This window comes from Patagioenas fasciata, chromosome 3, assembly GCF_037038585.1.
Source record: "Patagioenas fasciata isolate bPatFas1 chromosome 3, bPatFas1.hap1, whole genome shotgun sequence".
NCBI classification, from domain to species: Eukaryota; Metazoa; Chordata; class Aves; order Columbiformes; family Columbidae; genus Patagioenas; species Patagioenas fasciata.
In genome coordinates, this window is record NC_092522.1 from 34,855,331 (window position 1) to 34,880,720 (window position 25,390).

General features: G+C 45.6%; 1 protein-coding gene across 5 annotated transcripts in view; it reads left to right on the forward strand.

Moving 5' to 3' along the window:
* Positions 1 to 25,390, forward strand: part of TTC7A (tetratricopeptide repeat domain 7A) — a 195,344-nt gene that overhangs the window by 159,805 nt on the left and 10,149 nt on the right. For 3 of the 5 annotated variants that reach the window (XM_071806101.1, XM_071806102.1, XM_071806104.1), the window contains 2 exons: positions 780 to 1,097; positions 11,151 to 16,410. The exons of 1 other annotated variant lie outside the window; for it this stretch is intronic. In XM_071806101.1, coding sequence (XP_071662202.1) covers positions 780 to 1,097; positions 11,151 to 11,372 — 540 coding nt within the window. In that variant the 3' untranslated portion in view covers positions 11,373 to 16,410. Of the gene's footprint in view, positions 1 to 779; positions 1,098 to 11,150; positions 16,411 to 25,390 lie in introns of those variants that run through there. One more of the 5 variants, XM_065833824.2, reaches the window with a different exon arrangement.

Consider the following 25,390-nt stretch of genomic DNA (forward strand, 5'->3'; position numbering starts at 1 on the left):
CCCATCAAGTCATCACACGCTCACCGTGCACGAGGCTGAGGTTGCAGGCAGCATCCCCTGTCGTGCTGCGTGTACTTGGGACAGCTGCTTTCTGCCCATTGGTGGTACTCTGCAAGCCCCAGATCGGTGGGTTGTGGGCTGGGTAGCAGACAGTGTCCAATTCTAGTATGACCCTAAGAGAAGCTTTCTCAATGGATGTTATGCCTGTCTGTCATGTACCTTTTGCAGCTCCACCGAGCAGAACAAGGTAAAGCACCATTTGGCTTTTGGAGACAATTGGTAGCCTCTTTCCAAGCCATGGCTGGTTAACAGATTCTACTTTTCCCAACTCTGAGGCTTATTGCAGAATCCCAGGAATGTTCCTGCGCTTCAGATATCCCAAAATAACTGCTCTAAGCTCTCCTTGGGGAAAAGCAATCCTTAGAGCAGCCTCTTAACTCAAATTTTTCTGTTCAAGCAGCTGAGCTTGAGGCAGAGAGCTTGTCTTCGCCTCTAGCTACTGGCTCCCACAGGAGAAATGAGCATTTTGGATGCTCACATTAATCAGTTTGTGTGTCAGCTCACTTGCTGTTCAAGGAGTTGCAAACACTTTGTTCTCCTTGTTTCTGTTTGCTGCAGAACCACCCTCCTGCCCCACTGCCACCCTCCCTGCAAATCCACTAGTCAGCTGGCAACTTCAGTAGCCCAAGCAAAGCCCTGGCTGTGCAGCGGGATCACGGCTCCTCAGCACCAGTGAGGAGCTGACAGAGTTGTTTGTTGCCCTCTCTCTTCCTCTGCAGTTGCCAGGCTTCCTTCCTCCATCCAGAGAAGACAGCGGAGCCGTCACAAACAAGGTGATAAGTGCTTCTCTGACACGGAAGCCATCACTGAGATGCTTCGAGTGGCTGTTTCCTCTCCTGGGGGAGCTGTGCGCTCCCCTCATCAGCCAGAGATGTGGGGTGGTTGGAAGGAGCAAATCTGACCACTGCACAGTGCAAAGATTTCAGCACAGTAGCGGGAGGACTGCAGCTCTGCTTCGCAGAGGTGGATTATCCCAGTTTCCAGGGAATCTACAGCTCATGCTTATCTGTGCCAATCACTTGCATTCCTGTGTTGTGGTAAGTTATTCTCTGTGTCCCCGAGGTGCTCATTACCACATTATTCAGGCTCTGTTTACATAACTTTAGAAACCAAAATAAATTCCTGAAAGACAAAATTCCCCAGCTCTTCTCTGATCCCTTCTCTGAAGTGTGTGTAACACCTTATGAAAGAAGAAACTGCTGCATTTCTTAAACCCCTTGAGTTCCTGCGGTGGTTCAGTTGCCTCCAGAGAATAAAACTTGCATCCAGGCCTTAAGACATTGTCCTGGGCGTGATCTGTCTCTCTGTAGCAAATGCCTCTCCACTGAGCTCCAGCCTGGTCTTGCAGAACATTGTTAGCTTTAGTTGTGGTTTCCCATCCACAGCCCTTGAGATACCACTGCAGCTCGACTAATCAGTGTTATCCTCATGCTGTGCTTTGCTCTGATATCAAATGAAAGCCTAGAAATTGCAGTAGTCAAGTTGCTGGTCTACAGCTGAACTCATAAATGGTATTTCAGAAGATGCTCAGGGAACGGTCAGAAGGGAGGAGGGGTGGAACGACCATCCCCTTCATACTCCAACCTTCAGGTGCCGTTTTTCACAAACAAGGAAACCAGTTATGATTACTTTAAATTCTCTGCTGTTTAGGCTGCCTGTTATCGCACCAAAGACAAGACAGAGTGATAGACCGTAGTAATATAGTATATAAAATAGCGTGTACCACAATAACAGAATATGTTGCCTTCTGGTACATAAAACACAGCTGTGCAAACAGAGGAGTGGCAACCAGCAAGACTTCCAGGTTTTCAGCAGGCTGCCCTGATACACTGAGCTGGCCACGGTCAATAGAAGGAAGCAGAACTCCCTTTGGGCCAAACAAAAGGGAAACATGAAAGCATCACAGTTCTCCAGTGTCGCTGGAGCTTCCATTTGCACTGATGTTATGTGCAGTATTTATCAAAAGTCTTTAATCATTTATCTGCTCAATGAGTTTCTTCACTCGTTCTCTTTTGAGCACGTAACAGAAAATGCTCTCTGTAATTCAACAAAATCTCTTAGTGCGTGGAAGTTCATAGGCGATGAGGAAAGATGCTCCTTGTGGGATGGGAGGTGGGGGAGCAGCGGTGGAGGCAGCGTGTCCCTGCCCCGCTCCCTCCTCAGTGCTGCGCTCTGAGGCTCCGGCTGTAGTTGTGCTGAGGATGTCATTAACAACGTACTATCCCAGAGACTGCCAGTGGTGGAAAACTAAGCAAATTAAGATCTTTTAAATATCTTGTCTCCCCCTTCAGAAGACATCTGCTGCAATACATTGGCATGCTGTGTGCTTCTGTCAGCTGAGCCTTTGCTGCGCTACACCCTTCCTCAGAGACATGGTGCAAAATGTGGCACCTGCTCTGGCAATTAGTTCTGTGGGACCAAGGTTCCTAGAGACCCTTGGCAGAGCTGAAACTGTTACCTAGGAGAACCTGTTCATGACGCATATGTTCAGACAAGGTTTACTCTGTACAAAGAGGGGAAGATAATGTGCTTGGGAAATGTGCACCTTAGCCCCTCCTTTCTTGCAAAGCAGTGCCTTAAAATTTGGGGAAAGATCTGGCATTGGCACTGAAGGAGACCTAGGCAGACAGAAATTCCATGTTGATCAGCCGCAGCACACTGTGGGAGCTCAGATCAGTCGTCCAAGTCATAAGCTACACATTCCCCAGCGATAGGCAGCACTATCTTGCCATGTGCAACAGAACATAGGCACGTGCTTACTATCAAAATAGAGGCAGAGAGCTGATTCCCCTGGGAGGCAATGGCAGTGCTTACCTGCCCCCCCCCCCGACTTCAAAATATTTGCTAGAAGTTAGTATGCACCCCCTGAGCACAAGAGGGGCAAATTTGCAATCCTTCTCAGCCTGAGAACACTGAAATCAGGAATTCTGCCTCCCAGAGCTTGTCCCTTGACCCTGACCCGGTCTCTGAGTTGTTCCTGAGAAATAGCAGATTATTCAATGTGCAATGCATTAGCAGCCAATGAAGCATAGCAACGACTTTCTAGTCAAGTGCTTTAGCCAGCAGGTTACCTGCTGCTCTTCAGCATCCTCCATTCATGTTGCATGCCTTTTCTCTCATTGCTGATGCTGATCAATCTCAATTCTGCATGTGTTTTCAAATACTTGGATATGTCTAGGCCAAATCTCACTAATTTCAACAATGTTTTCTGCCAGGCAAGCAGGTACAGTGCATAACAGAATTGGGACCTCAAATTATAAATTATGTATCCTAAATTACAATTTTTTATTAGATTGGGACCTTCTTTTAGTGCATGTTTTTACAGACAACACCATGAGCTCGAGTCCTAGTTGCAGCTACTGTGTGCTCTACTGCAACATCACTATGACAACTACTAAAATCAGGACTGGGAGAAATCTTGCCTTAGTGCAAAACAAATACTGCATTTAGTTAGTCTCAAACATGTGGCTGAGGCATCCTACTTGCTTTCCTTGCTCGCTACTTCATCTCCATGTATGTCTCAGCAAAGGAAGAACTATCTAGACAATATTCAGCATGCAGTAAACAATTCTACTTTGAATGAGGCTTAAGTGATGACAATCCAACAAGGCAGAAAAACTCTTCATTCTCCCTGGGCTTGTATGAGCCTCCCTAGGAAGAGATCAGAGCCTCCTGGTTTGAAATGCTGCCTTAGGGTTTGCTTTTTATGTCAATAAATGTTTTATCACGTTTAAGCTTCAAACACGGTAGAAACATCACCACTAACATTTGATGAACGCAAATAGAGACAGCAAGCCTGGGCAGAGGGCAGTGTGTGGCGCGGCACCATGCTTCCCTTCTGTGAGACGGGGCGAGATGGTGCCTTTGCAATTACACACCACCTTGAAAAACACACGGGCAAGCTAAGGAAAGGGGATGTTCCTCTCTTCGGGTCTTCACCACTTTTGATCTTTTCTTCATTTCACTTTTTCATCTCGCCCTGCCAAAGCAACCTCAGTATGGTCAGTAAAGCATATCCGTGTGCCCGGGTCTGTGGTGGGGCTTAAGAGGTCTCTCTCTGCCTTCACGCTGAGCTAGTCCGTCCCTCCTGATATCTCCTTGGAGTCTCATTTCTTCTCTGACCTCGCACTCACCTGTAGCACATGGAGATGCTGCAGTGAAGTTGAAGCAGCCATCTGCTGCTAGGCTGCCTTCGGCACCTGCAGTGCCAGAGCTGAAATCTCCGGATTGAACCGACCGAGTTGAAACCCACAAGCAGTGCACAAGTGCTACAAATTGTGATGTAAACTTGGGGTTTTGCTTTTCCCAGCGCTTGCCAGTTCCCCCCTCTGGTGCCGTTCCTTCGTTTTTCCTTTCCGCACGCTGTGTTTTGCAGTGGCCCTGCCTGCCTTCCCTCTCCTCCTCTCTGCTTCCCCTCTTCTGCTCTGTCAGATGCAGCACTTCAGCGTCACTGAAGTGACAGGGGATGCAGCAGCTGCGGCAAAGGAGTTGGAGAGGGGGAAGGAAGAGAGGGAAAAACTGCTCTCGACAAAAGAGGCAGCAGAAACACTGAAAGATGAGCTTTCCTCCAGAAGTGGATCCCAGTTACCCTTTGTTAGGGCAGCAAATTAAGATATGGTCTCTAATTCAGTGTGTTTGGCAAGCGGACCTGACTGCTCTGTGTATTCCTACAGTGTATTTTCAGAGAACAAAGCTCAGAGGTATCACTCAGGTTTGCCACAACGTGGACTGAATCAGCAAAATGGATGATTAGCTACACCGCACGCCGCCAGCCGCTGCGAGGCTGAGTGACAGCACAACAAAAGCTCACTGCACTGCTCACAGCTTAAAAAAAAATCCTGGCTCCTCAGAAATGCAAAGGTCATGAATGCAGGGGGACAGAATCACAGAGCGATCGGCTAATTACATGTCTCTCTTTATTTTAAGACACCTAGGATTTCTAGGATTAATGTTTGCCATTTTCCAAAAAGACTCTCTGATATTTCATGGTTTATGCAACAGATTTTGCTTGCAACTTATCCTGATTGCTAAATAATTACAGAAGCGTATGTTACCCTGTAGCAGTGAGGATTTTTCTGTTACATGAGACTGTTATCACCAAGTGCCAAATGCATCTTGAAAGGCTTTTTGTAGGGTTCTGCTGAATAAGCGCACTTTTGAAAGAGCACTTTTCTGCAGCGTGACCTCATCTTGCCAGCTGCTGATTACCCTCCTGCTAACCACTGGTGACATCTCTGTATGATAGATTGGAGTAGACAGTAAGGATACCCCATTTACCTTGATATTAATTAACTAATGCACTAGCAGAAGCCCAACACAAAAGTCTGCAAAGTGTAGTTTATTCTAGAAACTTCTTAGGATATTTAGACAGTAATAGGCTCAGTTGATAAAAGCATCAGAGAACCTCACTTCGAAATTTCAGTCTCGTGCAAGGAAAGAGAGAACTTGCATTTGAAGTATTTATTAAAATCAATTTGTAAAGGATAAAGATAGACTCTAGTCCACCCGTACAGATTCTCCAAGAATAAGATCGCCATGCATACAAAACAAAAAGCAGTCTTCCAGGTATGAAATAAAACATTTTTCTGAACATCTATTTCCAGCGCAAGCCACAAAGAAAAGAACAAGTAAATCTGTGCCACCTTAGTGGAAGGAGGCAAGGATGCCGAGACTCGTGATAACTCTCTGCTGCTCATCAGGTGTTTGAACTAAACATTTGCAAAGGAAGTTTTAACTTTCATTACTAAAAATAAACTCCAGCTTGACCGTGAGGCTTATTTTGTAGTCTTCCATAATATCTTTTCTGCACTATTTTCTGAGAATTTTATAAGCTAAAAACTTTTAAGAAGGTTTTGTCAAACTCTAAGGAAATAAAGGCACAGATCAGAAATTTCATGACCCTCTGAAGTGGGATTTCAAGTGGAGCTTATGCTCACTTTCTTTATTAGTGGAAAATGAAAACAGGTCACTTTTTCGCTCATCTAGCTTAAATTGAAATATGGCTCTCCTAAAACAAAAATAGCCTCGCTCAAGTATCGATTACTAAGTATCACATCACTGAAGGCAAGGGAGTCCAACCCGCTGTCACTATAGAAGTGGTTTAAGTTTTGTTTCGCATGTGGGTGAGGTCAAAAATACCTTTTAAAAAGCTTCCCATATGCAGCCCCTGTTCCCCGAAATTAAAACTGATCAATTCAGGAGTCCAGCTGCCAGCATAATGCACCCTAAATCAGAAAACCAAATTTGCTGCCTCGCCTCTGCCTTCACGCACCACTAGACTGTACCAGTTTCGCTCTGCGCAGCCCTTCACCTCCAATGAATTTCCTCGTGTGCTTTCAGCTCCATTTTTTAGAGTCTGGCTTGGAAGCACAAGCTTCACTACTCTGCCTCTGTTTACAAGATTTGAAGTATGTCTTCAGACCTAAAGAAGAAAATTAAACTAATCTGCACAGGTTACCCTCAGCCTGCTAGAGTGAGTTAGTATCCAAGCGCTATGCAGCTGTACTAATGCCAGCAGCACATGAAATGCCTGCGTGTGGCTGGCACAGGGCTGGCGTGAGCCTTAGTGACATGCTGCCCACAGGAGCTAGGAAGCAAAATGATTCCCACACACCTTTTGGATTGGATTGTTTTTGGTTTTTTTTTACTATTTATAATCACAGAACCATCAAATGTTTGGGGTTGGGAGTCACCTTAAAGATCATCCAGTTTCAACCCCTATGCCATGAGCAGGGACACCTTCACTAGACCAGATTGCTCAAAGCCCCATCCAGCCTGGCCTTGAACACCTCCAGGGATGGGCCATCCACAGCTTCTCTGGGCAGCCTGTTCCAGGGCCTCACCACCCTCACAGTGAAGAATTTCATCCTTATATCAAACCTAATTCTACCCTCTCTCAGTGTAAAGCCATTACCCCTTGTCCTATCTCTACATGCCCTTGTAAAAAGTCCTTCTCCAGCTTCCTTGTAGGTCTCTTATAGGTACTGGCAGGCTGCTATAAGGTCTGCCCGGAGCCTTCTCTTCTTCAGGCTGAACAACCCCAACTCTCTGAGCCTGTCTCCATGGGAGTGGTGTTCCAGCCCTCTGATCATCATCATGGCCTCTTCTTGCCCCTCTCCGTCAGGTCCACGTCCTTCTTATGTTGGGGGCCCCAGAGGTGGATGCAGAAATCCAAGTGGGGTCTCACCAGAGCAGAGCAGCAGAATCACCTTCCTTGACCTGCTGGCCATGCTCCTTTTGATGCAGCCAAGGTTACAGTTGGCCTTTTGGGCTGCAGGTGCACTTTCCCTAGTCCTTCTCTTCACAGCTGCTCTCCATCCCTTATCTTGCCCAGCCTGTGTTTGTGCTTGGGATTGCCCCACCCATATGCAGGAGCTTGCACTTGGCCTTGTTGAATTATAATATGCTCAAGTTTAAAAGCAGCCTGACCTCAGAGAAGACCATACTTAGAGGGACTCACCGTGTTTCGGAGGAACATAATTGGGCAAAACCAGAAGTGCCCATGCTAGCCAGGAGGTGGCAGAGGAGCAAGGCTACCTTGTACACCGTTTTTTTGTGTTAATTTGGAAAAAAACCACCAATGCAAACCAAAGAAACAGAACAAAACCCAGCCTCACCCTCCATCTTCAGGAATAAGAGGATGAAACCTTTAATCACATTCCTGCTTGTATTTATACTAATTGCTCGTCTTCCTGAGATTTGACTTTATGAAATTATGCATGCACACCAAGCAGATGAGTTTCCATAGAAACTCAGGAACTGAACTTTCATTAGAAAAATCTTTTAAAAAAAATCTTCCAGATAAAAATGCAAATTGCCTGTCAGTGGGTGGCTTTCTGAATTTATATATAATTCTTTTCTTTTGCACTGTAGGCAGATTCCAGCTGGACCTACATAGCAACAACATGCAGGCATTGTTTATAGCAAGCCAGACTCTACGGGGAAATAAGAAATTCAGTAGCAAGGAGAAGCTCTCAAGCACAAATACCTCAGGGAAACAAAAAACTGAAGTGCTCAGTACTGCGTCTTCATGAGGCTTGCGGATTGTGCAGCCTTCAGCTCTCACAAAATGCTTGTGATTTGCAAGGAGCAGGGCGAGGAGAAGGGGAGAGAGGGAACACAAAGCAAGAAACTCTCCTGCATGCACAATTAATGATGTTCAACCTGTCCTTTAAACATCCAGCAGCACATTTCTGCCGGTTCAGTTAAGCCTCACTGGAAAGGTTGAGACCATCTGTCACGGCTCACTGTGGGTGGAGGAGTAGGTCTCTGTGCTGGGGTTTGGGAACATTTGCAGGCCCGGGTTGGAAATAGGTTGACCACACTTCAGACTCTGCTTGGGCTGAGGCCTGAAGCACAGTGTCTTCTGCCCACACCACAGGGACACCCAGACACATGGTCAAGAAGAGGACGTGGAGCTGTTCCTGGTCAGAACAAGAGGGAAGCAGGACAGTGGGCACTCCTGGGAAGGGCCAGGGACCTGGGCAGCCCTTGGCACTAACACTTATGCATGGAAGCAAGGATGAGGGGGGAAATCTTTACCTCCTTTGGCAAATGTTTCCTCCAGTATTTTTCCCCCAAAACATATAGCAGTTTTTCTCTCATGCAGTGTACTGCAGCATCAACAGGAGGCTTTCCCCTGGCTTTGGAGAGCCTGAGAGGGTTCACAGGTTCCCCTGGCTTTGGGAAGCCTGCGCCTTTTTGAGGGTTCACAGATGTTTTTTCAGCTAAAGTGGCATCCTTGAAAGCATTGAATACCAATAAGCAAATGTTCATGTGTGCTCTGCTTACTGGTGGGCATCAGATTCAGCACTGTGCACAGGTGAACACAGGACCTGTGGTTTGCGTACAGCCTCCTCCCAGTGCTGCAGGACACCCGCAGGGACCCCAGACCGCCCCACACTGGGGACCCATGGGGCATCTCCAGTCCTTGACCAACAAGGGTGCTTGGGCAGAGGAAGGAGCTGAGCTGCACGAGTGGGTTACGGCGAGGTGGGTTTCACTGCAGCATTGCTGAGCAGCATGAAATGTTCAGCCGGGAAAGGGATTCCCCTCCTCACTGGGGCGGGATGACAGGCAGCATCTGCACCAGCTCGATGGCCCCCATGCCAGCGGCTCTCCAGGAGCATCAGGAGCCACAATGCCACTTGTGTCAGGGTGAGGACAGCCATGGGTCCCCAGCCACCAGAGAGCACAATTGGCTCTGCTCAATCAGCGCAACAGGAAGAGTTTTTAGGAAGGGTGGTTTTGTGGTTGAGGACAAACTTGAGCTGATTTAGCTCCCATCTATTCTTGGCTCAGCAGCAGATTTGCTGTGGCCACTCTACTTGCCCTTTCTGTGCCTCATTATCCCTGTCAAGCGGGTGACTCAAATTATAATTGCACAAATTCCTTCCAGTCTGTCATTACATGCCTGTGGTTGTCTCCTGGCAGCTACCTCCAGAGGAACCAGCCTCATCGAGGTACCTCTGTGTCACCTCTGCCTGCTCACAGTTGTAAGATTTGACCCTATTGCCTCACCATTTTCCAACAGAGAGTGAAACTTAAAGAAAAAAACATCCCCACTGCATCTTTAGATTATAAGATTTGATAGTTGAGTTGATTATTCAGGTCAAGGTTGTGGGCAAGAAAGAGACAATGAAACTTTTCAAAGTACTGCCAATACTTCATTAAACGGGTGTTTCTTAATTCTTCTCTCTGGCAAAATGATGTGTTTCTGTAGGTAGGAGTACTATCACTGGCTATGTGGTCTCAGTCATGCTGAGGCACTGTGTGTCTAATGACACTTTCGGAAAAGCAAACAAAACAAGACAAAGGCAAGATCTTCGCTACTTCCAAAAGCACCATTGTTCTTTCATCAAAAATTTGCTTGGGTTCTGGTTGCAAGAGGTTTCGGGTTTGTTACGTCTTTTCATATCAGCTAAAGGCAATTCGACTCACTAAAGGTAAAGCTAATGCATTTCTTCATATATATGGCTGCATCCACATACTACGTAGTCCCAGGAAAAGCGTGAAGTCAGGCTGTCATCTCCCTTCCCAGCATTTCCAGGGGTGAGCGCAGGCAGAGACCATGCAGAGCGTGGCATGGGACATGGAAGCATAAGCTGCTTCTTCCACAGGCCAAGCCTGGATGAAACCGGCAGGAGGTTCATCCCAGTGCGTGCACCTTCAGGAAGAAGCAGGAAAATGCCACTGATGCGTTTTGGCCTGCAAAGCCCACGTGACCATCTGGGCTCTGTGTGGTTGACTGCTGTGTGATTAAAAGGCAGCCTGGCTCATGAGATGCTTTGTGGGTTCAGACGCATCCATGTGAGCCCTATAGGAAAACATGTTCTTCCTACCACTTCTTTCATCCTCCTCCTCCTGTTCCTTCCAGATGGTTACACCCACTTGTGTCTTTTCTTACCCTAAGGACAGCTTTTTAAACAAGGTTCCTCCATCCTTCTCCTCCCCCATGCTGCTTTAGGATCTACACTGGAGTGCAAATAGCAGGACAGAGGGCTCCATGCTGTTACATACAGCCAGCTTCTACAAGGCTGGAGAGGGTGCACGTCCCTTTGGCCCTATTTGTTAAGTAGAAAGGTCTTTCTATATGGTCAAGATGTAGGAGCTGAGAGGCTTTACCTCTGGATGTTCCAGATGTACAAGAGTTAATTTAGATACTTAGTGTAATTGAACCTGGGTGTATTTTCTTGGGGATTAGAAGCCAGTGTAACCTACTCGAGAAAAGAGGGATCCTTAAAGAGCCTGCAGCCTTTCCTGTGTATGGCACCAGTATACACTCTCCCAGTAACATGCAGCAGGAGCACTTACAGAGCTGTATCAGTCTCTGCTTAAGAAAATTTTTTTTCATAATTGTTTTGTGGTTTTTTATTTTTCAATTACACATGAAAAATTAAAAAACAAAACAAAACAAAAACCAGAGGTTAACAGCTGATTGCTTCTCTTCTCCAGAAATAGGTGGACATCACCCCCACAGGACTATTGCTTGTGCACTCATGCGTCTGCCCAGCTTGCTGTGAGCTCAGGACACTCCATTTCTTCCTCTGTTTTGTGCCATTGTTAACTGCTTGTCCCTTGTTTGTTGGCAGGGCTTGGTGCTCAGCAGACTTGGGCGGAGGGACCTGGCCCAAAAAGTCCTCAGAGACGCCATCCAGATCCAGACCACCAGTCACAGGGCCTGGAACAGCCTCGGAGAGGTCTTGCAAGCTCAGGGGAAAAACGAAGCGGCCATTGAATGCTTCCTCACCGCTCTGGACCTTGAATCCAGCAGTCCTGTCATCCCCTTCACTGTCATACCCAGGGAGCTCTGAAGCCTTGCCCTGCAGCTAAGCACCTTCGTTTTGTGGACAGACACCAAAACCAAACAAATAAACAAAGCAAAGGCCCAACAGAAAAGTGCCACTGTAACCTGGAACTGGGCAAAATAAATCCAGGATGAGGCTCAGGTCTGCATGCTTAGCTGAAACAAACCTAACTAACTGTAGAAGAGTTTGCAACAGGCAGAAAAAGAGAATGCCTTTTTCTTCACAGGTGCCTGCCTCACCTCTTGTTCCAGCTAATAGCAAGGCTTATTTCAAAGTGTTGGTTCAAGGTGGCTGTCTGCAGAATAGATCATGCTAGGGTACAGCTGTTCTAGACACTTGCACCTTTCAATTTTCATTAAAGATGAAAACCCCAGACCCTGAATTAAAGCCCAGACCTGCTCTAAACAGGAGTAAATGCACCAGCTAACTTGACCAAGTTGTGCTTAAGTCTGTGCCACACAGATCTGACATGTTATGAGTGATGACTAAACCACAGAGGCATTGTATGCCGTTCACAAAATTAATTAAGCTGTTTTAATAATCCTTTTTCCTGCCTTGCTCTTATATACTGCATATGCTCACCATACTTGGTGTGGCGTTTGCCTAGACCGATTTAAATTAATTTTTTTTTAAAGCTGCTATTGCAGTATGATTCACAAAAGCAGAAAGACCAAAGACCAAATCAGTTCACACTTGAACTAGTATTAAAAACATATATTTATCTCCAATTACATATTTATTGTAAGGCCTTACATGAAGTAGCTAATTGTAAATTCTTATTAATCACTTACGGCATCACTTTTAGTGAGGAATGTAGTGATTACCAGTATACAGTGACTGAACTCTGTGTTTTACTGCATTACCATTCCTGGCACGAAATGTTTTCATATCTATCTTTTCATGATATAAAAGATGGCAGCAGTCTTTTAAGGGAAAGTATGCTGAAGGCAGCATGTGTATATATGAATTACTTCTTTCTTAGAACCAAATCTTTGGATTGCCTGTAGAAATTTCACATCAGCGATACGGAGCTGAGCCTTCAGCGGAGCAGGATCATTTTGTGTCTTTTATCAGATGTAAGAGTGATCTCCAGAGCCATCTGAAGAGCTCCCAATCCGCGCAGCCTCCCCCAGGCTGGCAGGGCCGGGCAGGGGACGCAGCTGGTGTCCCCCCCGCCACGCCGCTCCTGGGCCATGGCCCCGAGCTGCGCCACGCTGCCACACCGCACACCAGAGCCAGCCCCGCCAGACCAGTCCCCAGATAAAGATGATGCAGAAATGAGCTGTGGGCACTTTTCTGCACAAAAGGTTGGGCTCTATGCCTGTTTTTGTCCAAAGAAGATTTATGACTATTTCATAAGTAGCGTTTGCACTAAAACACACTTTGTACTATAATTCTGCCCAGTATTGTGATCCACAACTAGTTCATTCCAGAAATAATAATATCCTCAAGCAATAACTGAGTAGGGGTTATTTCTTAAAGAGCCCACAACTCTGGCAGCAGACTTTGAAGTCAGTGTTGTTTACACTTTTTGGAAATCTGCAGGCTCATCGAGAGGTGGGCACCTCGCGCTGCTCGCAGACCACACCATGGCACAGCTCCTGTCCCCGGGCAGCTGCAGCTCCTGCCTCCCTGCAGAAGTACACTGCCCTCAGGTTTCTCTCTGCAGCCCGTTGCACTCGCAGGCAATTATAAATATATATATACAGATAGATACATAGATATATAGATATATATAGATATATATAGATATATATAGATATATATAGATATATTTTTTTCCCATTAAATCTTGCTGGTGCAATAACCCAGCTTATTCCTCTGTTCATGGGGGATCTGGAGTGAAAGCAGGCCAGCTTGAAAGGTGCTCAGCCCTTGAGGTCTCTGGCTTTCCAGTGCCACAGGCACCAAACAGGGCGTTTTTAGGCCTGAGGCAGGTTTCCAAGGAGACAGTATTACCCGGCCACATTTCTCATTTGCAAAAACACCAGCAGCAGAGGAAGGAGTAGGTGTTAAAGTACCAGAATTAAATGAGTTTCATGAAGACAGAAAGGCGCAGCAGAGACCCATTTTGCTGTGAAAGATGCCGTGGAGTCGGCTTGTTCTGAGCTGCAAGTGGGAAAGGGGGAAGGGGGAGAGATGTTGTTGTTGGCACAATATGTAAATTGTTACCCAGGTGTTTTAAACCCAGTTCCACAGTCAGATGCAATCTGACAATAGATTTAAGTACGTATGTATAGATAGATATTATATTCCAATATTTGTTCTGCTCCTCAGTGCCCAGGGTGGGAGCGAGCCTTCTGTGTAAGACAAAAAAAGAGTCAGTGTGGCCCGACATCACCGCTTTCTTGTGCAACGTGTATCTGCAAAGTGCTGCCATGGCAACTTCTGTGTACCAGGCAGCGGTTTGACTGCCAGCCACGCGTCCACCTCTGCGGCGGGGGCACCGCTCCGAGAGCTCTGCGAGCCAGCAGGAGGGTGCCTGTTTCCCAGCAGCGGCTGAGAAGCAAACACAGACCCATTCACTTCTGCGTGCCTGGCTCCTAAACAGCCACCGGCCCATCGCGTTTGTTGCCACCAGGCGAACGGCATCTCGGCGATAACCAGACTTGCCACAGCAGCCATCTTGCTAGGAGAGGTGCAGACGTGCACGAGTACTTGGAGTGCACCAAGCACTCCAGTGTTGCCAGTGTGGTCCCGTGTCTGTCCTGGGCATTAAGGAGCGTTACTGGCATAGGAATTGCAGACCTCAGAGTCTCTGCTGCAGGTGTGGCAAGGAAGATGTGCATGAGTAAACCACCAGCATCGACAGGAATCACAGGGGTAAGGTACGCGCTGCCAGCACAGCACAGCACACCACAGCCCCCACATCAGTTGCAGACAAAGTACTTTGCATGGAAACTGGACTCGATCCTGACATTTGCTGTGTGCTTCCCAGAGGATACAAAGCACCACTTGGCTAGAGGGGTGTTAATGTTGACCTGAAATGCTCTGTACCTTGCAGGAAAAAGGATGGTTGTTTCAGACTTGCAACTATTTTGGGGGTAAATAGCTACATTTGTTATTAGTACTCACCACAACAGAAGCTTTCCCAAGGTTATGTGCTGCCTCTGTTCTTCAGTATGGATTTTGTTCATACTTCCAGGTACAGAAAGATGAGGACAACTACTTCAGACAAGCCTGTGTATTGTAGTATTTATTTAGATAGCAACCTTGATATATCTAAGAGATCTGCTGCCCTGAGTGCACTAATTAATGCTGCTTTTTATAGCAGGGAGCCTGGAATGCTTAATGCTCAGGGTTTGAAACTAAGAACAGAAGATTTACATCCCATCGCTCACATGATTATTAGAGATGATCATTACTAATGGAAGTTTGGGGACCAATAGGTAAAATACCGATCTTGTGAGTTTTTGCACTGACTTGAATCCAACAGAGTTTTCTCATTAGGAAGAACAGAAAAAAAGGCATCACTGCCTAAAGGATCCAGGTATACCCAGGTTCCTCTTGTTCCACCACGAGGTTATTTTCCTTTGTGTTGACAGGGTGCATACAAAAGAAAAATAATTAAGCTCCTATTTTTCTGTTGCGCGGTAAAGGCGTAGCATGTGCCGTTGCCTTTGACCAGCAGCAAGGTTTGTGTATTGTAGCAAAAACGACTCTGCCTCCAGGATATCAGAAGGAGAAACCCAACAGGCCAGGGAACGACTCCCCTCCCTGCCTTACCCCATGTCAGCTGCCATTAGCTCCGCTGGAGCTGTTGGTACATCTGAGCCTTTCCTGCAGCTCAGGAGCTGCCCACCGGTGTACTCGTTCCGTACAGGGAGTGCAGGGGAGCTGCCGTGTTCCTGCGCCGCACAGGCACCCCAGCCCGTTTCCATTGGTAACAACAGTTCATGCTACTGATTATCACAATGCTTCAGAAGTGCTAATTATCTTTTCTTGGTAATGACTAATAAATCCAAATGGAGAACAGTCCTGGAGGGTGGTTACTTTAAAATTCATTGGCTGGGTACCAAAGTAGGCACAGCACTGCCTGCTGCAGTTTGAATTACGGTTATTTTATCCAAAAAATATTCCGTTTTCAGAGAATCTTGGTGAAGAGAGAGTTTGGCTAGTTTATATTTCATTTTAATGACAGCAGAGTGGGAAACAATCCTTTTTAGTGAAAAGACATCACTGCCATGATATTTTTCCAGCCAAACCAACAGAGATTTGATGGTTGCAATTCAGCCTAGGACAAGAAGGCTTCCCAGAGCAGCCACGCTGCAGCAGTGACTGCCTCTGATTGAATTGTATTGCAGGCATATTTGACAGTTGTGCAGTGAGTATGTGTAACTGAGATGTCTCTCCCTCCCCCAGCATGTCACATTTTTGGCTAAGGATAGCTGCTTTATGTCCCAAAGGCTGTTGTCACCTCTGAGGTGGCTGCTGCCACCAGCCCCATGGTCTCCTTGGCCAACACCCCCTGCTTGTGCTGGTTTAACCAGCCCTCTGCCTGTTCCCTGAGCCTGGCTCCAGGTGGTGATCTCCCCACTGTTCCCTCGTTGTTCAGTGCCATGGGACATCAGTGCATGGTCAGATAAAGAGTAGTTTTCTTAGAAATGAGAAGCTGAAACATCCACCAGTTCGGCAGTGTCAGCAGGAAGGAGGTAACCACTGACCCAGCAGCTGCCCAGATGATTCCTCTGACTTCACCTTTAATGAACTGGCTCATGCCTTCAGCTCCAGGAAACCAGGGCAGGTTCCTGAGTTTCTGGGTGCTAAAAGATCCAGCTTGTTTCCCCCCAGAAGCCCACACCGGTGTGTGGCTAAAACTGCTGATGGGGATAGGACACCGCACGGTTGTGGAACAGCCCACGATGATACAAGTGAGAACCTCCCCGAGCTGGTGCGCAGAGAGGAGCTCGTACGCATGTTTCTGACCCGCCGCTTGAATGCTCTTAATGCGGTTGTCGGAATCGGTTTTCCATGTTACTTCTTTTTGTCGCTGTAAAATGTTTTCACCAGATGAATAAAATTGACCCTGTGGAAAACAAAAAAATGCTCCTCATATTTCCTGCCAATTTCAGGACCTTTAATATATTCATGCCACAGATACTTCAAGCATTATGAAACCACCACTTGCTACATTAACTGGAACCCAGTGTGCCTAGCAAGTTATGAGTTGCAAAGGATATTTTGGCCTGCACCCTGTAGTTCATGGGAAAACCGAGAGTGAGCAAGCAAGCGGCGTGCTGTCAGAGAGGAACGGAGCCAGGAAAAAGGAGCAATGTCGCTTCAGATGTTTGGATTTATGGAGACTTAAGCGAGCATCATGCTTTTCTTGTCCATCTTCCAGTAAAAATCAACAAAGGTAGAGTGAGAAACTCTTAACATCAAGGTATATGCAAATACTATGCTGTCAGGTTTAGGACCTCACCTTATTTTGGCCACAATGCTGTTAATTATCTTTTTGCTGCAAACAGTAACTGCTGTGGTTATTTGGAAATAAAATGTCTCCATTCAAGAGCTTCCAGAGCATTCTTCGCATTTGCACACTAATCTTCTGGGCAAGCTTCAAAAGGGCCTTCTTAAAATACCAGCCCCTTACTTTCATACTCAAATGAGATTAAGAAGAGGGTTTTTGAAGAGCGTTGCTTCACAACTGTGGCTGCTTTGGTTTATGAGTGTATTCAGTATTACTCGAGCAGAGTGAGGTTCATCTTCAGCAGTAACAGACTTGAGTCCTTCAGTTGTTAGCAAAAAGTCTTAAAAATTGGAAATGGAAGCAAACAAAATACTAGTTTTGACTTTCTCCCCTGATTTCCCACAATACGGAGAGGAAGTCAAACAGCGGTGTTGGGTTTCCGGGAGGGAAGTTGGAGGGAGAAGGCTGCCATGGAACAAAACCTGGAGAATTTCATTCTTCAGGCCCCTTTGAAGGACACAACTCATTTTTGCTTCCATCCTAACGCTGGTACATTGCCTGTTATCCTCTTTGCATCACACGGAGGTTTAATATTCTTTTTCTGTTTAAATGGGAAAAAAATGAGCCTTTTTGCCCCTCATTTTTGCTGGAAGGAACTCCAGATGGTTTGGACACTCTCCACCATTAATTCAGGATCGCTTCTTCCCTTGCATAGAGCCAGATTATCTTGCAGTGGTAATTTTGATGTGATACTCTTGAAAGGTAATTAGGAATAATAATTGCAATAATTTAATATCTATTTTATATAATTTTTAATAATTGATTCATAGCTCTGCTTCTGTCTGCTGCAGAAGGGGTACAGCCAACTCAGATACACACAGTATGTTCCTGCCTTGTGTGAAGCCCCGATATTTAGCAGTCCTGTAAGCAGCAAGGGAAGAGATGAGACACATCACTGCTGCCCAGATCCTTCCATGACAGTCTCCGGCTGTCAGCTTTTCGTGGAGTCACCAAAGCAGCAGCATTGACTTGGTCTGTGTTTAACCACATCCATCGGGAGATGCCACATCCCAGTCAGATGGGCCTGAAACAGTCTTTGGAATAGAGAAAAAATACACATCTTTAAAGACTGGTGTTAGAGAAAGCAGACTTAGGTATCGCTGGCTTATTGTGTCGCCTTTAGCAGTCACTATAGCATTTAACTATGGCTGTCAAGTCAGTTTTCCTCTGCTAGGCTGTCTCCAAAATGAGGAGCAACATCTCACAGCCAAAAACATCCCTGCAGGTCCACCAACTGAAGAGCAAGATCCAAAGGATTTCTCAGTGGTCCTGGTTAAGCAAGTGTTGAATTATGGAGGAAAAAAAGGCTTACAGGTCATTCCCCTGAATGTGCAGAGCTGCCATTTTCAGCTCTGATCCCGTTTGGAACTGCTGTAGCCTCTGTGATCATCTGGCTGACGGTGGAAGCAGGTAAAACAGAACATCTGAATTTTATACAGCAAAAATGGCAAGCATTGTAACAGGTCCTAAAAAAGCAAAAAAACAGCAAAAACTGTGAAATAGGAGACATTTTCCTTGCTGAAAAGCTCTCACAGAGGCAGAGCCCAGCATTTCTGACAGAAACATGCAAACCAGCCGCCCCAAAAAAAACAGTCTGTGAGAGTGAATGTAAAGCAGCCCCTGGCAGCCTCCTGACTGCAAAGACCTCTCAGAACCTAAATTCTGCCTATACCCCACAGCTGGAGGGACCCAGCCGGGTACTGTTTCAGACGGATGGGAGTTCAAGGACAGAATGATTTTCTGGTCAGTGGAGGTTAGAGGAGATTTTGTGCTCAGTGTAAATGGCATTGTCCGGCAGAGACAATTAGCAAATGAAGCGCTGCCTCAACAGAGGCTTTTCAGCCTCTGAGTCTCTTCTTCTAAGCTGACAACAAACAGAAATTTGAGATGATATCTCAGGTTTCCAAAACAGGAAGCTGCTAAATCCAGTGAGCAAGCAATTAATTTCAAAGTTATAATAATGCTGCTCTGATGTCTCCTTGGAGGATACTGCAGTGTTTTTCAAAGGGTAGCAAGGGAGGCATTTCATCCCCATTTTTCACTAGATGGAAAACCAAGTCTGCCGGGAGTTGAGCCGAGGGAGAGGTGATTTTCTGTGCAGAACTGGTTGAATTTCTATGACTTGTGTTTTGTTCCTCCCTGCAGTCCCAGGGCAGTTCTGCTGGGGTCTCTCCCTCGCCCTGGTCACAGCACCACAGGTCCTCCTCAGACCCCACCAAGGGGTTCTGCTCTGCCTTAAACACAGAATCACAGAATGGTTGGGGTTGGGAGGGGCCTCTGGAGATCATCTCGTCCAACCCACCTGCTAGAGCAGGTTCACTGCATTGTTCAGGTTTCTTCTCCAGTGGGGAAGCTAAGGCAAGTTCTCACTCCCTCGTTATATTAATGCAGTATATATGTCTTCTGTAAGTCGGCAGAGTGCCCCACATTAGAGGTGTGTTGGTGCAACTACAAGGCACGGGGAGGTGCAGGTGCCTCTGCACAAGCTGTCCAGGTCTGGCCTTGCAGAGCTGCTGCATCAAGGGGCTGACTTACCACAACCAAAGCTTCTGTTTATGAAGTTTTTCTGTTTTCCCATGGTCCTCTCTCGGGTACTTGCAAGGCGCTCTCATTCAGCCAGCTAATAAGCTGAAAAAAATAATCTGTTTCAAGCTGCACTCCAAAGGAAAACTTCAAAGATTTTTCAACTAAATAAATAGCTTTAAAAAACCTCCCAATTAAACAAAATGTTGTTCTGACAGAAGTCCTCAAGTAGTATCTTCAATAACTCAGATTTGTATGACCAGAAGTTTTGAGAGAATTGCCAGAAGGGAGAGCATTTTGAAACAAGAATTCAAGATGTTTAATCCTGAAACAATCTACACAGAAAATTTAAATTTTCCGTTTTGTCTTCTAGCCAAGAACTGTTCACCAAAGTTATCTCAAGTTTATATGTGGCTCCACTTTTCTGGAACTTTGCTTTTCAGCAAATACTTGAAAGAGTTTAGAAGTGTTTTACAGCCCCGATTTTTGTTCTCATATGTGGCTAACACTGGAGCTCCTGGTGGGAAAGTGTTGCTTGTGCGCAACACGACCAAACGTCGCATCCACGGTCCAGCAGCACAAGTTGTTTCCTGGAGATCAGAGCAAACATCAGCATACGGTGCCCCACACACGTGCACACACAAGGTGGGATCGTCCCCTCTAAAATAAATACAGACCAATCCCAGGTACTTTTGGAGAGCTCACCCATGCGCACACTAGCGATTAAGGTGATAGTGACTCATGTCTGTGGCTGGCTCAAACACACTCTAGATAAAAATTACTTCTTAAATATTTTGGTGTCTTGCTACCAAAACGAGCGTGTTTTTACATATAGCCAAGCACTGGCAATGCCCTGTAGTAGCTGCAGGAGCAGCACCAGCAGAGCTCCCTGGTGGTGCTGGAGCTGCTGTCAGCTCAGCTGAGTAACTTACACGCTGTAGTTAGAGCTTCTCCCACAGATGTTTCTGTGTGCACCTGCTTCCAACTCACCTCTCTCTGGGTCACCACTCACCGCTCACCAGCAGCCTGTTGCAGAGCTTTCCAGCCTTTTGCGATCCCTGGGAATCTAGCAGGGGATGTCCGCTTCTGCAAGATTATGTATGCAGATTTCTGCAGAGGACATGATCTTTCCAAAAAGGACGTGTTTAGGGTCTCGTATTAGTTGGCCATAGACACCCCCAGAATCTGTAGCTCACCACCTGAAGACTGGGGACTTAGAAGTTTTCTCCTAGATTCTAATAGAGCTTCTTAATTAAAAGTCCTCTTTGAGGACCCGAATTGAATTGGAAACCATGGTGATCACTTAGGCCATCAGCTCAGAGGTGATTGCATTTGGGAGATGAGAATGTGTGCATGTTGGAGAGCTTTAAGAAAAAAACAGAACAATCTGTAAAAACAAGGAGCATGCATGTTTTGCAAAAGAATGGTTAGAAGATTCACCTTATGGGGCCCACCATTCACTATTGAATTAGAGACTAACAGCTGTCTTGCAGCACTGAAAAAAATCTTTAATTCCTATCTCTCTGAACACTTTATCAATGGATTTGACAGTCTGTTCACTTCCTCAAATCCGCGTATGCACATTTTCACTCATGTTAACGATACCAGGAAAACCAAAATGCTAACTAAGCAGCTGCGCTTCCAATCATCCCACATGAAAGAAAGATGTTGTTACCAGCCTACTATGAAAATAGAAATGTTCATCCACATACAGTGGGTTCCGTAGCTTCATTATGCAAAAACTAAAATATACAGAGATTCTCAGTATCCGGGAAGCATTTTTATTCAAGAGTTGAATTCCACTGTTGTAGATAGGAAATACCCATTTGCGATCAGACAATGCTGATAAGATATACAAATTTATGTTTTAATTTCAGCTTACAAATCATTATACTCTAGCTCCAGGACAATGAAGTAAGTCGGTTTCAAAATCAGAGCTGTTTTGGTTTCACTAGAAAGAACAGCTCTAAAATTAATTGTTTTTTCTTACCGAAAAGGATGACAAATCACTAATCTACTCCAGTATCATCATCTCCATTTCCTCTTATAGGAGAAAAATCCAAAGATGGACAAGGTATGCTTTATCTGTAAGTGTCCACTAGAAATAAGTAACCCTGCTTCATTTATCTTTGAAAATTACGGTGTTTGGATCAGGAGCTTTTACAGACTAGACACTTCAGTTGTTTAGCCCGTGTGTGAAATACTTTGCATTGCTCTTGAGAAAACTTACAATCCCGATACACAGGATTAACCTGTTGTAACCTCCAGCGGCAAATAAGAACATTCATGTAATTCGTAGGAGACTGAAGTCTGTTGTTCCATAACCTATCTTAATTAGCAGTTTCTTACATGCTGCTTCCTTTTCTCAGGCAGAAGTGAAACACCAGAGCACGGAGGTTGCAGGAATTCAGACCTTCCTCTCTCCACCACCTTGACCCCTGCCCCCTTCCAGGTCTTTTGCTTACCCATCCCTCCCATCCCTGCCAGCAACTATTCCATCCTGAATTCACAACATCTAAAGGAGAAAGAAGTAGATGCTGCGGATGAGCAGAAGCAGCAAAAAATTGGATGATCTTTTTCTTCTTCTTACTCAACAGCTAAATAATGGCAAGATTCTGACATGCTGGCAGCAAGAGCGCACTTGCCTTCAGGAGGACCCCCCTCCCTGGCCCCAATACCAGCCTTTTCAGTCAATACCAGGACTCTGGACCTGTGAGAAGCCTGAAGTGTCAGTCGAGTCAATATTGCTTGTCAGTTCATTTTGGGATTGCATGGCGTGTGCAATAGGTTTAATTATTCCAAGTAGCCCTTTGCTGAAGCTTTCTCCTCAAGGCCAAAGCTTTATTCCGTTTGTATTAATATCACCTGGAACATATCTGTGGAAGTCAATAACCTTTGCTTTCCACTGACTTACTCTGCAGGGTTATAACTACAGCTCTATATTATAAGACACAAGCATGATGTAGCATGCACACAAAGATGTGTATTTTTCCAGCAAAGGTAGAAGCAGCCCTATCAAACCCCACAAATCCCAAAGACAACAGGTTCAAGGAACATCAGTCTGTTCCAATACACATCAGAGTGGCTGGCTGCTTTCATTTCTATTGGTATGTCCCTGAAATAAGGCTCCAGACTCAAAACCTACTGAACCAAATTTTTGCATTGCCTGCATTGCGCAGTCCCGGGTGCCCATGCAGTCAGCAGCGCGATGGCAAATGAGTCACCCTGACACACACCTGCAGCAGCTCCTCCTCCACCACTCAGGTCACAGCTCTCCCAGCAAGCAGGACAGGCCACTGTCTCACCAGTCAGGTTACTGAGGTCACTTGGAATTTTCAGTGACCAATCACCTGCTTTTGCTATCACAAAAATACTATATAAAGCTTCAGAGATGCTTTGGCACTGACAATATCTACAGGTGCAGGTCTCCACGCACGTTTCTGTGTGGGTGGCTCTGCACCCAGCGGGCTATTCCTGACATGTCCTGTTTTTACTACTCGCAAAATTACTAGAGTTGCCATATTCCTGCTAGCAATCTTCCTGACAGAAACAAGCACATGTTGAGCACTGTTTTTCTAACCGAAGAAGAACTTTTGCCAAAAAAAGTTAGTCTGCTATTTTCCCTCACCTCCATTTGCTGTTGGAGAAATATTTTCCACAGCAAGATGTTTGCTACTGAGTCCTGCAGGCAAATCCTGATAAAGGCTATTCAGTGAAGCTTTCCACTCGTAATCAGCATTTGCCCATGGAAATCAAGGCTCTTTATTTTTCTGTAATTTTCCTTCTCCAAAGGAGTTTAGCCCTTCTTTGTTTGGTTCGTGTCTTGAAAGTCTTTGCACAAGGGACACATCCTTGCCTTTTTATACAGGGATGTGGGAGAGCAGAACGAGCCCTCACTTTTTGCTTTCTATATAATTAGTATGTTCAGAGGAAAACTTAATACTGTACATTAATTTTCAAATCTGGAGCATGTGTTCAGATAACACAGAAATATTACTTCAAAACAAAGCAAGGGCATTAATAAGCACAGTACCAGGAAATCCACAAAGGTTAAGTGATTTTCTACAGAGTAATTCATTCTCCTAATGAGTTTGCTGCAGACAATGCTCTCTGCGAGCAGTTATTGTGTATGTATCTTTAATTCATGTGTTTATGTAATTCATGGTAGTGCAAAATAAATTTCTATGTAAAGTGTCCTAATAGACGAAGTGAGCCCATAATATTCTTCCAGAGCTTGTTCATTACAGTCTGCCCTGGCACTGTGTCCAGAGGGAGAGGAAGCCATTAGACATTAAGCAAAACAATTGCTGTCATCCTCCAGCGGGACTGGCTTTATAAATGCTTATGTTATAACACTGTACAAAAGAGTTGAGTATTTGGGTAAAATGAGGATGATAAAGGGAGGCAAGTACCTCATCCTCAGTTCCATGAGATTTGGTTGGATAACTAACAATATTGGGATCTTCCTCCTAGAAGAAGGGAGCTCATCCTCTCCCAGCCACAGACTGGGCACCCCTGAGATCTAATTGTTACCGGCAAACGGAAAAGACAAAACAAAAACACCCTCCATGTTTCCAGTGTTTTCTCTCCACAAAGCTGAAACACTCCCCTGTGTGTGTTTTCAATTTAACTAAAATAGATCACTGTGTGTAAACAGCCACTCTATCTGCATCATTCATATTTGATGGACTAGTCAGTACAACAGATACTTTTATCCGTCCCGTAAGAGATGAGAAACCAGACGCTTCAGTGTCTTGTGCTGCTCTCAGTTAACATGAGTGGCAGCAGCTGTTATTCTAGGCTCTTTAACATGTAACGTTTGATGTAGAGACAGGAAAACTGGAGATGTATTTCGTGGAATTGGGTATAACAAAAGTAACGTCCACGATCAGACCCTCCCAGGAGAATACACAGGAAAGCTCTCGCCATGTTTATTAACAGCAGCCCAGACATTTGCATCCTTCAGCTCTAGAGGATGTGTGATAACAGTGTTCTCACCAGGTTAAAATGCAACTTGCAGAAAAGGTAGGGCATGATCTCGAGACGCTTTCATTCACACTGGCAGCAAAGCGCAAAGGTGGTCCAGAATGCCGTGACCAGAGAATGTAAAGCATGTACTAAACAGGGGAGTTTGTGTTTCAAATTGGGTTTTGCATATACCACCTCACACATCTGTAAGAAATATGTGAACAGACTTTTAAAACTATCGGAAACCAAGAGGAGATATTGCCACCTCCTCCTGCTTGGAAGAGATAAGAGGAGCTGGTTGACATGGGAACAAATGTAGCGCCCAGAAACAGCTCACAAAGGAAGGCAATCCTTCATTCTCAGAGCAGATACCTGAAGGCAGGAGGGTATGCTGGTGGTGGGAGTGAAATACCAGAAATTCCATTTAAACATGAAGGCAGACTTCTTTCAGTCAAGCACAGAAATGGATTGCCTGGAGAAGCTGTGGGACGTACAGCCTTGAAAACAGTCAAAATCCCACCAGATCAGCAATCTGCTCTGGCTGACCCTGTTGGAGAAGGGGGGTGAGCTAGGTGGTTTGCAGAGGTGCCTTCAAACCTCAGCCACATTGTGATTCCGGGAAAGGGAAGTTGGCAAAGCAAGGCCACAGGCAGAAGATGATTTCACTGGCGTTTGGCAGCAGCCTCTGGAAGAACCTTGTAGAGATACCAAAAGAAAAAAAGCTGCTTTTTCTTCTTTCCAGTCCCTCCAGATGCTTCGTTTGTGGCCTCACTAGACAGGGCAGCAGCAGCCCGGTCTTTAAGCCTCTGCTCTGAAGCTAGAGCTGATGGAGAGAAAACTTTAACTTCTGTCTTCTCCTCTGGGAAGAAGCTGGAGCAGGTTTGTGTGAAGGTCATTTTAATATTAAGCCAAAGGTCCAGGCAGCACCAGGCAAACAGTCCTGGTTTTCCAAATAAAGAGTTAGTAACTCCATGGATATAAAACTTTCTCCTCTCATTTTAGCCAGGCTGGTCCTTCCTCGTTCCCAAGGGAACAGAGTCATTTCTTGGGCATGTTTTGATAC